Source organism: Archocentrus centrarchus, chromosome 1 (genome assembly GCF_007364275.1).
Source record: "Archocentrus centrarchus isolate MPI-CPG fArcCen1 chromosome 1, fArcCen1, whole genome shotgun sequence".
Lineage (NCBI taxonomy): Eukaryota > Metazoa > Chordata > Actinopteri > Cichliformes > Cichlidae > Archocentrus > Archocentrus centrarchus.
The window spans coordinates 28,161,697-28,175,890 of NC_044346.1; the positions used below are offsets into that span (position 1 = coordinate 28,161,697).

At 40.2% G+C, this 14,194-nt stretch overlaps 1 protein-coding gene across 3 annotated transcripts in view; it reads left to right on the forward strand.

Annotated features, from left to right (window-relative positions):
• The window catches only part of sgcz (sarcoglycan zeta), a 180,922-nt gene that overhangs the window by 145,480 nt on the left and 21,248 nt on the right, over positions 1–14,194 (forward strand). For all 3 annotated transcript variants that reach the window (XM_030738415.1, XM_030738431.1, XM_030738422.1), the window contains one exon: positions 8,965–9,088. In XM_030738415.1, the coding sequence (XP_030594275.1) occupies positions 8,965–9,088 (124 nt within the window). The remainder of the gene's footprint in view (positions 1–8,964; positions 9,089–14,194) is intronic.

Consider the following 14,194-nt stretch of genomic DNA (forward strand, 5'->3'; position numbering starts at 1 on the left):
TTGATTTTAATTTATTTTTCATGCAGCACATTCAGTGTGTCTCTGTTTGCGAATGCATGTGACAGTGAATGAGAAAGAGAGAGAGTTGATGTTTAGAAATTCATTCATGCCTAGATATTCATTAATCTGTATTTTTATTTGCCACATAGTCTTCTGTTTTACTGAATTTACTATGTAAACATCAGAGTATTGAATTCTTGTTTCCCTTTGACTTTCGGCCTGTACATTGGAGGTTTCACCGGTGGACAAGAGGGTTGTGTCCCTCTGCCTTCAGGCCAGGGAGTGGGTCCTGACAGTCAGTTCAGAGTACCCAGCCTTCTCCAAGTTGCTGGGAGGAGTGCTCGAGGGTGCTCCATCTGGTCACTCTCTATTTCTACATCTTTATGTTCTGGACTCTCGGATGAAGAGAGAAGCTGAGCTGTCAGCTGATCACCACCTCACCTGGAGGTGAGTTGAATCAAGTGGCAGAGGAGGATGCTGGACAGACCTGGCACACCTAAATGTATAGTGAGGGTGCAGTGGAAATGTCTGGCAGAGGCCCGAGTCCACAGGATCTTCAACTTCCCCCTCCGGCAGAACTTCAACAGCATTCTGAGGGAGGCTGTGAACATTCAGTCTGAATGGTCCATGTTCCACATTTCCATTGTTACAGCTACGGTTGCAAGGTGGTTGGTGCCTATCGTAATGGTAATCCCGAAACCAGATGGTGGAAACCGGAGGTGAACGAAGTCATCAAGCTGAAGGAGTCTTATAGACTTGATTAACCTGTGGGCTTTCAGAGGCAATTCATGGGTACAAGATAGCTGTATTCATACTTATACAACCTTAACTAGACCAGCATATGCATTTAAAATGTGTTTACAAAGTATTAAAAGCAAAAATACACAAAGATTTAACTCTTCAACATATGCAGTATGTTGCTAGATATTTGAGTAAGATGTAATAATTAAATAATTCTCCCAGGTTTGTGACAAATAATAGTAAGCCTGTCAGACCCTGTATCTTTGCAAAGCAGTACTAAAATCAGATTAGAGGAAATGCCAACAACCTAGTCATCCAACCATTAAACTACAGTAACATGGGCGAAGCAAATCAGTGGATCTTGTATACCCTGTGCTGTGCCCATTTGATTTATGTTTCCAGCCCATTTGCTGTAGTTGAGTTCCATCATTCAGGTCTAAGTTGGGAACTGTTCGGTCAGTTTCCAATGTTGTTCTTGCTGACATCCAGGTCCAAAGAAAAGTGGGGCTTCCTTTGTTGTCCATGGAAAACTGTCTTGTTACTCTTGCTAACTAGAATTTTTAACCTTCAGCAGACTCTTTCGTTGCTGCATTTAGAACATTCATGGTGTCTTCATGGCATTCATGGCAGCCTATATTGCTTTCCATTGGAATATTGGTTTAACAGTTAAGCGACCCACTGGTAATGCTCCCAAGGCTCCAGACTGGCCAGTCATGCATTGCCTTCAACCCAGACTAAATACCAAATTTACCTCAAATCAACATCTAACAGTTCTGACAGAAGACACTTAATCATTTAAAAAGACTTTAATGGACTGCTACATCAAGAAAACTATAAGCACTTTTTTGGTTGTGATTCCATTACAGAGTCAAACCTGAGAACATTTTAAATGCTAATAAAAGTCTGATTAAATGTAAACAACCAAGAAAATACTGTGAAGCAATGACAGTTTGCTCTAATATAGCTTTCCATTACATCACACAATGGGCACAGCACACCAGGAGTCATTTAGTCTGAAAAGTACTGAGTAGTAAATTGTGATGAAATTACTTAATTCTGATGCAAATCAGCCTGTTTCAAGCATTTTTTTAATTCAAGTGAAATTAACTTGATGCTTGTGATCTGCTCCACTTTAGTGACTTAATGAAGTAAACATCTAAAATTAATGGAATTGAGACAATTAGTTGTTTCATTTTGTCTCTAAAAATGTGTTTAGAGAAGCAATGTCCAACTAAAATAACTTCTCCAGGAATTATTTTAAAAGGACCACTTTTTTAGTTACATAAACAAACTAATAAAGCATAAACACCCTGAATATACACCTGATAAGAGACCAGAAGGAATGTTCAAACAGACATATCTTCTAAATGTTCATTATTTGAGTGCAGGCAAACATGAAAACCCTCTGTTTGTCATAATGCAGTGGACTAGATGACAGAGGTTTTAGTTAGGACATATGGCAAGTGGGGTGAATTCTTATAGCCTTGGGAAGCTTTAGAAAAGCAATAGTAGGACTGATTATTCTCTCAATAACAAAAGGCCCGATAAAGTGGGCACCAGTTTCTCAGAATCACTTCTGACTGGAATATCTTTGGTGGAAAGCCAAACTCCCTAAACTGGGGTGTAGTTGGTGGCCAGGGTCCTCCTGGGGTTGGCCAGTTGTTTGCTTCGCTCTGCTGTCTGGAGAATTGCAGCACTCCACACTTGAGAGATAAACCGAGGGCCTCTGTTGGAAACAAAGTCACTAGGGATGTCATGGAAGCAGAAAACATGGTGAACCAATAAATTAGCAGTCTCTAAAGCAGAGGGCAATTTGGGAAGGGCAATAACGTGCACTGCTTTTGAGAATCTGTCTACAACTGTAAGAATTACTTTTGTTCCCTTTGGAGGGGGGGGAAGACAGGTAACAAAATCTAATGTGGGATCAAAGTTTGGTGGGTGGGGCTAGAGGTTGTAACAGGGCTGATGGAGGTTGTGAGGAGGGTTTGTTTGTTTTTGTTTGTTTTGAGCACAGATTGAGCAGGCAGACACATATGAGTGGATCAAGGATAGTCACCAGAATGTTTGTTTTGTTAAGGATATAGTTTGACTTACTCCTGGATGATATGCAGCCTCCCAGCATGGGCCCAGTCCACCTGAGAGCGGACAGAGGAAGTGACACAAGAGTCTATAAATAGACTCCCAAAGAGTCTGTTTCTTGTTGCTGAGTTTAACAAACCATATTTTCAATCTCCCATGCCAGCTTGCCTATGACACAGGTGGGAGGGAGAATTGTCTTTGGAACAGCAGAAAATTAATTGGGAGAGAACTCATGGGACATGACATTTGGCTTTATGTCTCAATAACAATAGGTGATGGGGAAGTTAAATTGCCAAAAGAACACTGCCCACCTAGCCACTTAGAGCTTAGAAAGGAGACAGTTGAGTATGGTAAGAGGAGTCACAATCCTACTATAGTCATTCTGTAGAAATAAATGTTTGGTAAAAACTGAAAAACCTCAGGAAGCACTGAAGCTGTTTTCTGGAAAGGGAATTGGCCATTTAGCCACTGCTCTTGTCTTTTCTGAATGTGCCTTCACCTGCCCACTCTGATTTATATAACCTACCACAAAAATGAGACTGAAGAGTAGGGTTTAATATTTTTCCCGAAAATGACATGAATCAAATCCCGGGAAATGACGAGCCATTTCCCGGGAATCCCGGGAAAAAGTTTATTTATTTTTTTATTTTAATTAGGCCTTCTGTAGCCTGTGTCGGCCTTAACCTATTCTGATATTGTAGAGGTAGCTTTCCAGCTATGTCCTGTTATGCCCAGTAGGGGGCAACGTCGGCTTGATTAACGCAATAAAACCTACATCTCGGCATTCGAGTGCTCGAGCTATGCGGTGTTGTATCGTTCCTCAACACTCCCTTAACAAATATAATTCGAATATTCCTCCATTGTACATGGAATTATACCAAGATATTTTACAACTGCTGGTGCAAAACAATACGGTTCATCTCCACAGCATTGATAAAGGCTCAGCCACGCTGTCGTGGCGACATCTGTTGCGCTCCACCATCTCCACCACTGTAATAGTCATTGAAAAGTTAACTACCGTACTACACTATAATATGGCATAACACAGGGCCTTGAGTAATGCACTACGACTTGGTCATTGCCATTCTGGCAACAGCAAATTTATAACACCGTGTCTGAGGGTTAAAGTAGGTTCGCTGTGAATCGTCTATTGAAAAACTGGCCAATCATTATAGCCTAAAAAATATACATTTTACTCAACTCCATTTTAAAAGCGAAATATGTTAAAGCAATCTATTTCATGATCATTTCTTCACCCATTAGGCCCGTATCCTAATTCATGATTGTTAGTAAGCGGCTGCAAACGAGGAAAGAAACACTCGAAGTTAAACAGATATTTCTTTATTGTTCAGGGCAGGCATATTTTATAGGCTATATAATGCAATATAACAATATATAATAATATAAAATTATATAATACAAAATACCTTAGGGTAAACACATTGCCTACGATTTCAACAAATTAAAGAGGAAAAAAGTACAACTGTGTAATACCTCTATTAAAACGCTTGAGATGAAGGCTGAAGCCTTAAACGGAGGCTGAACGTGCCTGAAATGAAGAGTAATGCTTTTCGCATTAAACGAACCCTTCTCTCAATATTTCCTTTAAATTTAACATTCTGAAGCTTTCTTTTCTTTCTGAAAGTCAAATCGACGCGCGCGACTTTTTTCCCGGTTTCCCGTCTAACGTTTCCCGGGAAACGGGAAATGGTTCTGATCGCATTTCCCGGGAATCCCGGATCCCGGGATTAAACCCTACTGAAGAGATATGGAAGTCACACTTTTTTTTTTGTTCTGATGTAGAGTTGGTTTTCCAGGAGCCTCTGTAATCCCTTCCTCACATGCTACTCATGCTCAGCTTAATCCCTGAAATAGATGAGAATGTCATCAAGGTATATAAGCACAAACTGTTTCTCAAAGATCACAAAGGATGTCATTAACAAGGGTCTGAGAAATTTCTGGAGCATTGGTTAGTCCATGACTAGATATTCAAAGTGTCCCTCATGAATTCTCTTTCATGTCTAGTGGATTGACATTTGCCATAGAATACCAGAATTGGTGGGTCCACCACTGGCGCCCTATGCTTTTCACGGATGAAACCTGATACAACTTGAGCACACGTGACAGACATGAAAGGGTATGGAGAAGTCGTGTAGAATGTTATGCTGCCTGTAACATTATTCAGCATGACTGGTTTGGTGGTGGGTCAGTGATGGTCTCGGGAGGCATATCCATGGAGCGTCATGCAGACCTCTGTAGGCTAGACAATGGCACCCTGACTGCCATTAGGTATTGGGATGAAACTCATTGTCAAACACTACGCTGGTGCAGTTGGGTCTGGATTTCTCCTAGTGTATGACGATACCTGGCGAGAGTATACAGACAGTTCCTGGAGGATGAAGGATTTTATACCATTGTCTTGCCCCCATGATTACCTGACTTAAATCCAGTAGAGAACACCTCCGGGACATTATGTTTTAGTCTATTTGATGCAGCCAGGTTACACCTCAGACTGTCCAGGAGCTCAGTGATGCCCTGGTCCAGATCTGGGAGGAGATCCCCCAGGACACCATCTGTTGTTTCATTAGGAGCATGCCCCAATGTTATCAGTCATGTATACAGCTATACAGGGGCCATACAAATACTGAGTACCATTTTGAGTTGCTGTAAGAAAATTTCAGCCAAATGGACCAGCTTGCCACATTATTTTTGCACTCTGATTTTTGACGTGTCTTTGAATTCAGCCCTCTGTAGGTTGATAATTTCATTTCCATCAAACAATGTGGCATTTCTAACACATTACCCAGTTCATATCAGTATAGATATCCAGCATGATTTTTTTCTCATTGAGATCTGATGTGCTCTCAAAGTATTCTTTTAATTTTTTTTGAGCAGTGTAGACGATAAGCATTCCTGAGTTCCAACAAACAACTTTTTATTGTCACATACACATGGATGTAGTGAAATTAAGTCTCTGCATTTAACCAATCAGGCATGCAGCACACACACAGCACAACATGCGGAGCAGGGGGCAGCTAGAAGGCTCAAGGGCCCACAGTGGTGGAGACAGGCAGCACTTCAACATCAATATTCCAACACCAGTGCCAGTCCAAGGGTGCTCTGGGGCTTTCCCCCCAATGGTTTGGATTCCAGATGGTTTTCCATCCATTTCAGTCCATTCAAGGGTGAAAATCCCATTTTTCCAGTACATGCCAGTCCAGGGATTTGAACCAGCATCCTCACACACACAGCATCCTCTCAGTCACAAACCGCACTTTTCTCCACCACTCCCCCCGAGGTCCAAATTGGTAAAGATGGTGGCTTCCTCCAGTGGCTCAATTACTGCATTGATTAAAGGCAGGGGATATTTATGCTTTACTGTGATCTGGTTTTAGACCTCCATAGTCAGTGCAAGGGTGGAATGTTTTGTCTTTCTTGGTGACAAAGAAGGTGACTGAGGTCAGATGACAGACAGAATGGCTGACTGAAGGCATGTAAAAAGACAAGTTACACCAACTGAGAATCCTTCCAAATTTCAAATCTATCATTACATTATGCAAGTATAGGCAAGGATACCCTGGGATCAGAGGAGTCTGGGAGGAGGAAAAAACAGAAATGAAGATACTCATGGTGGTTGCCATAGTTCAGGGGTGGCCACCTCCAGGCCTCGAGGGCCGGTGTCCTGCAGGTTATAGATGTGTTCCTGATCCAACACACCTGAATCACATATAGAAGTCATTAGCAGGACTCTGGTGAACTTGACTGTATACTGAGGAGGTTATTCAGCTATTTGATTCAGGTGTGTTGGATCAGGGACACACCTAAAACCTGCAGGACACCGGCCCTCAAGGCCTGGAGTTGGCCACCCCTGCCACAGTTAATTAATCACAGGTTCCATTTGGTGGATTACACTTGCCATCAGAGTTCCACTCAGACTACTGGCTTTACACTTACTGGCTCTTCCAAAGGTCTTACTGTAATTCCTAAATTTTTAATCAGTTCATTATCCAAAAAACTCTTCTGGTGATCTCTTTAGTGGCTAAATCATCTTTAAATTGATCATGCAAACTTCAAATAAATGTCTCAGAGAGCTGAATTTCCCCACCCTGATTCAGTGGGCCAGTATGGGAAAATGTCCTGAATAATCACTTATGCTGCCAGAGATTCAAAAGTCTATGGACAGCATTCTCCCAGGGTAGGGGGGTAATTAAGCTCAGCTAAGAAATTTTTGAAAGGCAATGTTTCAATATGTCTAGTGGCTAAATACACTTTTGCTCAAAAGGCTAGCCATATATGATACCTTGGCACAATCTGTAGAAAAGGTGTAGGGTTGACAACCAAATTCAAGCAATCACTGGAGCAAAAACCCACTGCACCGATATAACCCCCTCTCAGCATGCCTCAGACATGGGGGATGAGGCATCCCTGAAGGGAGGTGGGGAAGCCAGTGAGGCTTCAGCAGGGATTAGAACTGGTGACTGAGGCAAACCTGACAGAGTTCTTGAGGGGGTTGACGATTGGAGGAGACTTCTGATTTAAACAATTTGTTTTGGGGTTTCCTGATGTTGTTCCAGCAATGTGCAGAGAATCTGTTCATGTCAGCCTAGGATAATCACTTGGTTAGTGAGAGCATATTTGAACTGATACCAATTCTACAGAAGCCCATGTCTGGCCAGATCATTCTGTCATAATGAAATCAGAATGGATAAATCCACATGCAGAAGACAACAGCAGCTCAAAGGATTTATTAACAGAGGCTAATCAGAGCTGTAAATAACTGCTGCAGACAACTAGTGAGTGGGCAGGTAGGTCAGTTGTCAACGTCCAGTTCCAGTGAGATTAGGGGGTCCACAAAACCTTTTCAGGGAAGCCTTGAAGATCTGAAGGAGTTTTTTAAAGATGGAGACAACAGGTAAGTCACAAAGCATGAGGCGAACCCTGATGTTACTGCTACTGTAGCTGAACAATCTGGCAAAGGTGGATGGAAGAAGGTGGTCCTTATATGCACAGGAGAATGATGAATAATGGAAGTCAGGTGTGTACATCCAGCTGCCTCCCAGTCTTGATTACCTGCCACAGCCCAGGGCAGCAACCTGCCATGCAATCACATATGAGCAAGGGAGAAAGAGCGAGAGCAAGCGGAAGTGCAAGTGAGAGGGAAAGAGCAAGAGAAAGCATGAGGCACTGAATGCATGGGGCCCATGACACTACTAAAGTAGTTTTTTTTTTTTTCTGTCTGTTAATCTTTAGTTCTTCAGACTGACATCATGAAATGTCGAATTTCTTCCAACCAAAGTGTTTGTGAGGAGTAAATAAACTTTCTTTTGAGTTTCAACACAGTGAGAGAAATTGACTTTAGCCTGGGGACTGTAGTCTTGTGAAGGACATTAAGAAGAAATTTGATATCGTCACCAAAGTACCCTTGGCCAAGGCCTTCTTTTCTTTTTCTTTTTTTTGTTTGGTTCTTTGCCTGCTCGTTTGTTTGGGGGTACATCCATCTGTATTATGAGCACAGATCTGACAGACATCGTGAGTTCAGTTGATCTAGTCTTTGGCTTGAATGCATTATCCTTACATCCTCTCAGTAGGGATTGGGAAACCACATTTTTTTTTTTTAAGTACCCTTGAGCAAAGCTTGTCTGGAAAACTTTCCCTATACTAAAGCATGTTTGTTATTTCATCTTTAGTGTGCATATGCTGTTTATATTGTTATACTTCCACTTCAAAAATTGTAATTCTTTCTGCTTTGCTGAAAAGGGCTCTTTATTTAATTTCATTTGCCAATATGCCCTTGAGTAAAGCATTGTGCTTATCTTACTCCACCAAGCTGTTTAATCATCTGGTATTATTTTCAGCTTTGAGTCACAACCCTAGCTACTGACCCTTCAATGCACCTAAGGTCTCTCAACCAAAAAACGAAGTTTCTACACAGTAAAAGTAAATCAAACACTGAAAATGGGTGTGTTGCTCTGTAACCATTGTATTCTGCTTATGTAAAAATATGTATTAAAAAAAAACCCAATGGTAATTGAAGCATCAACCTAAAACCACCTTCTTCCTGTTCATACTGCAAATCTTTACAGGTGTGTTCATCCATTCTTTCCACTGCTTCCAGCATAATTAGAGTGTGTTTATGGTTCTCAGGCTGGAGTCCCCAACTCGAACCCTAACTCTAGAGGCCCCCAGAGGTGTGGAGGTCAGCGCTGGAGTGGGAGACTTTACGGCGTCTTGTAGAAAAGACCTCCTCTTGCAGTCCTCAGAAGGAGAAGTAAGTGTGTGGTTACATTTTTATTCCCATTTGTGTGTGCGTGTGTTTGTGAAAGTGTTTGTGTTCATGTATTGTTTTTTTTTTTACTTTAGTGTTTGGTTTCTGTAAGTATCTGGGAGAGAAATGGAAGTTAGAAGCTGACAAAAATAGCTATATTTTTGTGTGAATACAGGACAACACAAACCAATAGGGTATTTGTGTTAGTGTGTGTGTGTGTGTGTGTGTGTGTGGTCTTTAGACTCTGTGGCACTCTATAGTGTTGGGCCTGCTTCATTAAAGTACCTTATTAGGCTAATGAGCATCATCAATCCATGCGACCTTGTCCTCCTTTTTCTCCCCTCCTCTGCTCATCACTCCTTTCTTCCTCTTTTCTATTTGGGAAAAGTGACTTCATTAAAGCTGGTTTGATGAGGTTCCCTGTCAGTTGTTGCTGCTGTGTGTGTGTGTTTGTATGTGTAAGTGTCATTGTTAGCCTGTTATCTCACTGTCAAGCTCTTTGCATAGCAGCCTGCCACATTGCGTGAGCACCGAAGCAGACTTAGCCATTATCCTTATGTGTGGCTGTAAGTGTGTGTATATGTAAGTGTGTATCAACCTGCCATATTGCATGTCTGCTGGAGCATAGTGTGTCATTAACTTACTAATTAACAGAAGAATGACCCCCTCTCGTTGCACTCACTGTCATTGTCAGTCACACTCACAAACTGACTTCTACCGCGCGCGCACACACACACACACACACACACACACACACACACACACACACACACACACACACACACTCACACCAACAGACAAACAAGTAAAAGTTGGGTGCTCCTTCTCCATTTCTCATTTCCTGTATTCTATCACAATCTTCTCTCTTCATTCTTCTCTTTCCTTCTGCTGCTGTTGTTTCTTACTGCCTTATTCTCATTTCCTTATCTTTGTTCTTCCACTGGGTCTTACTTGTAAAAAAAGAAAAAGAAAAAAAGAGTACACAACAAAAGGTGCATATAACTTGATACTGACTCGATACAAACAAAGAGCTATATGTATAGACACAAAGAGGTCTCTAAATTCTAGTTCTAGCATACAGAAAAATTTTTTAAAAAATGATAATAATAATAGTAATAATGATATGGTACAGCTAGGATAATAACTAGAGGGTGAAGCCAATATATTTATCCATACAGACTATACAGGAGTGTAGTTGATTATGTGTAGAGGGCATGGCAAGGTTTAGTGCATTGTATGGTAGTTATCGTAAAAAATGGCATAGTAAAAGTAAATGAACATAAACACCTGTTTTGCAGACAGTGTAATGTGTGTGTATCTGGACAATAGTCCACTTGTCTAAATACTAATTCTATATCAGGCTTTGACAAATTATACAGATATTTTCCACAGTAATGTGCTTTACTGTGCAAATTTTGAAGTCATGTTTAATGATGTATGAAAAATATAGTGTGGTCATCTTTTTAACTGCGCAGTCGTAACAGTGTCTATGTCATTCTGCAATACTATTTTTATTGCTTAGACTAAATTATTGAAAATGATTAAATCTCTGACTAACTGGAAACACTGTCTCTTCAGAGATACCAGAATACGTTGTTTTATTCCAACCTGGCATATTTTCAGTTGTTTTATTCCAACCTGGCATATTTTCAGTTAATGAGGCTTTATGGTTTATGATAACTTTAACCCCCCGTCCACCACCACTGTAGGAATTCAGGTTAAAGACTGGCTGTTCTGAACCACATTTACTATTGATTTTTTTGTTTGTTGCCTGGTCTATCCAGCAGAGGTTCTCAGTGTTTTTAACCACACCCAGTGTTCTATCTGTAACTCCCACATCACCTCCCCCAACTTTCCCCATCAGCTTACTTGTTCCACTTATTATGCTTGGAGCCTTCATACTCTCATTTCACCACATCATACTTGGTCACTCAACTTGATTTTAATGGCACTGTCTTTTTGTCTAGCCTTTGTTTTCGTTTTTTGTTTTTTTGTATTTTTGTATTTTTTGTTTGTTTTAATAGCTTCTACAATTGGGGAAAAAAAAATTTACCTACACTCAACTCTTTTTACTTTGTAGCAAATAAACAAGTCATAGATATGACACAAAAATTTTTTTTTCCTAATAACTGAACATTTTGCCCTTGTGAAAGACACCACAAACAAATTTAATGTTTTTCTTTTCCAGATAAAGTGGAGAGAATAATTATGGTATCACCTTGTAATTTGCATTTCTAATACCAACACCTGCACGAATCTAAATATGCAAAAATAGTCTGCATTTAAAAGTAAGAGTCTGCGGACCTTCTCAAGTGGTTGTACCTTGCTGTTTGAAAGAAAGCAACAAGAGACTTGTCAGGTGAAACAATGGAAGGGATTATGCAGCTCTTCCAAGAAGGAAATCCAGTATCAAAAATCAATGTCTTTTCGCCACACAGAATCAGTTTGGTCTATGATCTGGTACAAGTACAAACAAAAGGAGAGTGCTATAAATGGAAAACATTCAGGTAGACGAAAGATGTAAAAGCACCAGGACAGAAAATTCAAATCAATATGAGAAATGGGCTGAATGAAATAGGATTTATATACAGAAAAGCCAAATCAAAAACAGAACTAGCCTAGAGAGAAGAAGACAAGGGTTACAGTGGACTAAACTGAAGCAAGTGTGTTCTGTGTACGACCGGATGAAAGTGATGTTTACTAGTGATGAATAACAAATCTTCTTTGGCCAAGGAAGTGATGCTGAAACTTGTGCCTGTTGCCCTTAATGCAACATATAAAGCTGACTGAAAAAACAAATTTTCTCACTCATTTATGATGTGGTCGTACACCAGGTAAAGGACCAGGGGATGTGGGAATGCACAGGGGTGTGCGGAAAATTTCTCATTCTGTCAGACTATTTTCATTAGGTTTGGTTTGGTGAAGATGAAGGAATTTTACAGTATGATAATGCCACCAAGGAAAGAGTGTAAAAGGTTTTCTTCAAGAAAGATATATCAGCTCGGTAATACGTCCAGCAATGTCAGTCTGAGTGAAAATTTTAGGTGGAAATTGAAAAAGGGTATGGCTCAATCCTGTAAGCTGGAATCAGTTATATTCCTGACTCCATTTTTTTTCCTGTATGTCATCTTTTTTTGTTTTTGTCATATTTATTTATTTATTTTATTCTCCATCATTTTAGCCATGGGTTGTAACTTCCACTCCAAAGAGATTTTCTGAGCATGTGATTTTCACTTGAATGACAACAGTGACATACGGAGCAAGCTTACAAGGAATTCTATAGGAAGTTATGAACTTCTGAAGTGTTCAAAAGTATTAAAAATCCCCAAGGATGGTCTGGTTCCAGTGAGTGGGTACTCACTCAAACAGTGAAACGTTTCTAGAGACAGAGGGTGTGTGAGTCTGCAAGTTGGATGGCATTTGTTTTTATCCTGTTTTCTGGATGTGTGTCATGCATGGAAAAGAGGCATTCAGTCACCTGCTTAGCAGTGCACATGATATATTAAAGTTTATCTTTTAACCAAGCTCATTGTCAGACAGTAACTTGAAATTTGTACTGCTATACAATTTTGAATGTGTGCATAATTGTAGTGTCTTCTAATGTGGCTTGTGTGACTACCATGTCATTATGGCTGTACATTTTTACAGCTTCAAAGAATAAAAAAAATTATATTTTCACAAGTTTCTTTCCCTCTCATTTCATCTTCTCCCCTCCAACTTTACTCCTGAGCATGTCTCTCATTCTCTGTCATTTAATTATTACCTCATCTCATTTTCCTTTCTCTCCTCATTTGTCTCACTCCTCACCTTTCTTATGCCCTTCTCCTCCTTTCTCTTCTTCGCTTGTTTTTTTGTGTAACCTTCTCTTTCTACATCTTCTTCTCATCCTCTACCTCCCTCTTCTCCTCTGCAGCCTTGCAGTCCTTCATCTCTCAGTAACCCAGCCTATCTAATTAACTTTCCACTGCCAGGGTTATACATCACTGTAGCTGTCACTTCACAAGGGAAGGGGAGGGGAATTTTAATTCTTACCTCTTTTCTGTCATCTCTTCCTTTCTCTCTCACTCCCTCCGTTTCATATGTTTAGTCTTTGGTCTCTTTGTGGTCTTTGTTCATCCATTATCTCTCTCTGTTTCTGTCTCCATCTCTGTCTGTCATCCCTGCATAAATAGATGTCTCCCTATTGATGGTGAACATCAGCATGAGGCAGAGTGTAACAAGGGTTGTGGTGTGGGCCTTTAGCAAGGCTTGATACCATTAAAGGCTTGAGAAAATGAAGGATTTGTGGTGCACTGCTTCTCAACCTCCTCACCCTTTATTACAGCACTTGTCAGCTTTAGATTAACAGAAAGAAAAACCTTGTTCACCAAAGGTATAAGTTTAGAAATGGCAAAGAGGGCTTATGTGAAAAGGTTTAAGTTATCCAAATATAGAAACGCACAAGGTCACACTTGAAAAGAATACAGCCAATAGAATATAATCTGTTACAGAAATGGCTGGCAGTAGAAGGTATGAATGAACCTAAGAATAATTACTGTGGAAAAAAGCATTATCATGGCATGAAATCTGAGCTCCAAACAGTTCCCTTAAGAGAACAATCTGAAGCTAAACTTTTTACTACTAGAGTGCAGGAGCATAAGTTTCCAAATGGCCAGGAGGCTCAAGCAAGGAATTCAGGCTGTGGCAGTTTTTTTTTTTTTTTTATACATTTCTCAGGAGCAACTGATGGAACACATGTTCAGCTGATCACCCTATCTGAAACTGAGCTTGTTCCACAGCAGGAAGCACACATACTCCATCAACGTCCAAGTACTGTGCAACTCCACAGCTCTAATTACCAGTGCCATGGCTAAACACCCAGGATCCATTCACAATCCCTTTATTTCAAAATATCATCAACCTTTTCCAGAAAATGAAGGATGGGGAGTATGATGATGGCTTTTTTAATGTGATTTTTTTTTTTTTCCATGGGATTACCTCATAATGCAAACACCTATGACGTTTGTATTTGTTTTCTTTGTTTTTTTTGTTTGTTTTTTTTTTTTTTTAATTTTGGAACATTATATTTGGGTTGTGACTCTAATCAAATCAAATACGTTGTTGCTTCAT